We start from the raw sequence: 2,500 nt of genomic DNA, 5'->3' as shown, positions 1-2,500 counted from the left end.
GCCATACACACTAATACATACACACATTCACACAGCTCTCTTTTTCTCTCTCTCTTTCTCTCTCTCTCTCTCTGTAACTCTCTCTCTCTCTCTCTCACACACACACGACACACACACACACACACACACACACACACACACACACACACATTGGGGCCTCATGTTAAGTATGTGGTGAATGTGTGTGTAGGGTGTGTGAGTGGCCTGAGAAGAGGGCTCCCATGCCCATGTCAGTCAGAGGAGATGATCCAGACTCTCTCTATAAAGGCACAGTGGCCCACAGTGTCTAAACACAAATGTGGCGTTCCACCGCTGTCCCGTGGGGTTCTGGGTAGCCGTCCGGTCTGGCTCCATGCGGTGAAAAACGGTTCTCTGTTTATTGCGCATTGTTATTACTATGCTTCCATAACGGCATTTCAAGCTCGGTTCGAGCTCAGTTTCGTTCTTTGTTTGTTTTTGTGTGTGTGTGTGTTTGCATGCGTGCACTGGCGTGTGTGTGTGTGTGTGCGTGTAGATATGCTGAAGATCACCAACCTGCGTGTCAAGTTCACCAAGCTGCACACGCTGGGAGACATCCTGCTGGACTCCCGCGAGGAGGTCTCCGAGAAGTACTACTACGCCCTCTACGACATGGTTGTCCGCGGTAACTGCTTCTGCTACGGCCACGCCTCCAAGTGTGCCCCCGTCGACAGGGCACCGGCAGGCCCAGAGGGCATGGTGGGTCACACACACACACACACACAGAAACTGAAAAGAAATTGGATTTTGATGTATATTGATCTGCATCTTTGGGTTCTAATATGTGTTTGTGTGTGTGTGTGTGTGTGTGTGTGTGTGTGTGTGTGTGTGTTTTTCAGGTCCATGGTCGCTGTATGTGTAATCATTACACAGAGGGGCTGAACTGTGAGCACTGTCAGGACTTCTATAACGACCAGCCCTGGAAACCTGCAGAAGGCCGCAACACCAACGCCTGCAAGAGTGAGACACACACACACACACACACACACACAAACACACACACACACACACACATCGATTTAGGAGTGCCACTGCCTTGCTTGTAGTCCTAGTGTACATTGTTAATCTCACTCACTCGCTCGCTCTCTCTCTCTCTCCCCATCTCTCCATATCTCAGAGTGCGAGTGTAACCAGCATTCGGGGACGTGTCACTTCGACATGGCGGTGTACATGTCTACAGGGAACGTGACAGGGGGAGTGTGTGACGAGTGTCAGCACAACACCATAGGCCGTCAGTGTGAGCAGTGTCGACCCTTCTACTATCAGCACCCCCAGAGGAACCTGAGGGACCCCAACATCTGTGAACGTACGTCAACGCCTGGGGTGGTCCGATCCTGCAACCTTTCACCATTCTCTCTCTCTGTCTCTCTCTCTCTCTCTCTCTGTCTATCTCTCTCTCTCTCTGTCTATCTCTCTCTCTCTTTCTCTCAGGCCTCACTGTTTGAAAGCATGCCGTAAATACAACACAATACAATACAACATTATTGTCATTTGATAACCTGTTGTACTTTTTTCGTGGAGATGCGTTAAAACATGCTGTACTGGGCACCAGCTGTTACTAGAGTAGTTATCATTATACTGAACTCTTTGAAGTACTAGAAAGTGCCCTTTTGTTACGATATAATGGCTTAGTAAATACCAGGTAGGTACTGGTGGAAACCGTACTGGAAAATAAAATACAACCTACAAGTACTTCTCTTCCTTCCTCTCCCCCTCCTCCATCTCCTCCACTTCTCTCCTCCCTCGCCTCTTCCCTCCCTGCCCTAAATCTCCTCCTACTCCACTCCTCCTCCCCTCCCCTCCTATTCCCTCTTTCTACTCCCCTCCTCTCCTCCTCCTGCTCCCCTCCCCTCTCCTCCTCCGCTGTCCTCCCCTCCTCCTCCCCTCCTTCTCCCCTTTTCTACTCCTCTCCTCTCCTCTCCTCCTCTCGGTAGCGTGTAGCTGTGACCCGGAGGGGTCTCTGCAGGGGGGTGTGTGTGACGGCCGGACCGACGTGTCCATGGGTCTGATAGCGGGTCAGTGCCGCTGCAAGGCCCACGTGGAGGGCGAGCGCTGTGACCACTGTCGAACGGGACACTACGGCCTGGGACAGGGCCCGCAAGGCTGTCTGCGTGAGTCACACACACACACACACACACACACACACACATCGACACACACAACACAATGCAACAGACTGTCACCCCCCCCCCCCCCCCCCCCCACCCCGCACCTCCCCTCAGCACGCACATTGCAGAATCTCACACGAGGCATTGGACATAGTTTATTGTAAGTCACTTTGGATGAACGCATCTGCTAAACGAGTGTAATGTAATGTTTTGTTGGTTTTCACTGAGGGTGTGTGTGTGTTTTTTGGCAGCGTGTACCTGTAACCCGTTGGGAACGCTGCCCGGATCGAACCCATGTGACATGAGTTCAGGAAGCTGCTTCTGCAAGCGCCTAGTCACCGGCAGGGACTGCGACCAGTGTCTGGTGAGGGACT

The 2,500-nt window shown here is 52.2% G+C and overlaps 1 protein-coding gene across 1 annotated transcript in view; it reads left to right on the top strand.

The window, feature by feature from the left end:
- lamb1b (laminin, beta 1b) overlaps positions 1–2,500 on the top strand; it is a 19,601-nt gene that overhangs the window by 4,155 nt on the left and 12,946 nt on the right. Inside the window, exons 6-10 of the mRNA XM_084447615.1 lie at positions 515–717; positions 858–978; positions 1,136–1,324; positions 1,953–2,129; positions 2,378–2,490. Coding sequence (XP_084303741.1) covers positions 515–717; positions 858–978; positions 1,136–1,324; positions 1,953–2,129; positions 2,378–2,490 — 803 coding nt within the window. The remainder of the gene's footprint in view (positions 1–514; positions 718–857; positions 979–1,135; positions 1,325–1,952; positions 2,130–2,377; positions 2,491–2,500) is intronic.

Source organism: Borostomias antarcticus (assembly GCF_949987555.1).
Source record: "Borostomias antarcticus genome assembly, chromosome: 13".
Classification (NCBI taxonomy): Eukaryota; Metazoa; Chordata; class Actinopteri; order Stomiiformes; family Stomiidae; genus Borostomias; species Borostomias antarcticus.
Note: the sequence above shows the minus strand (reverse complement) of the source record. Positions and strands in the feature narration are given on the sequence as shown.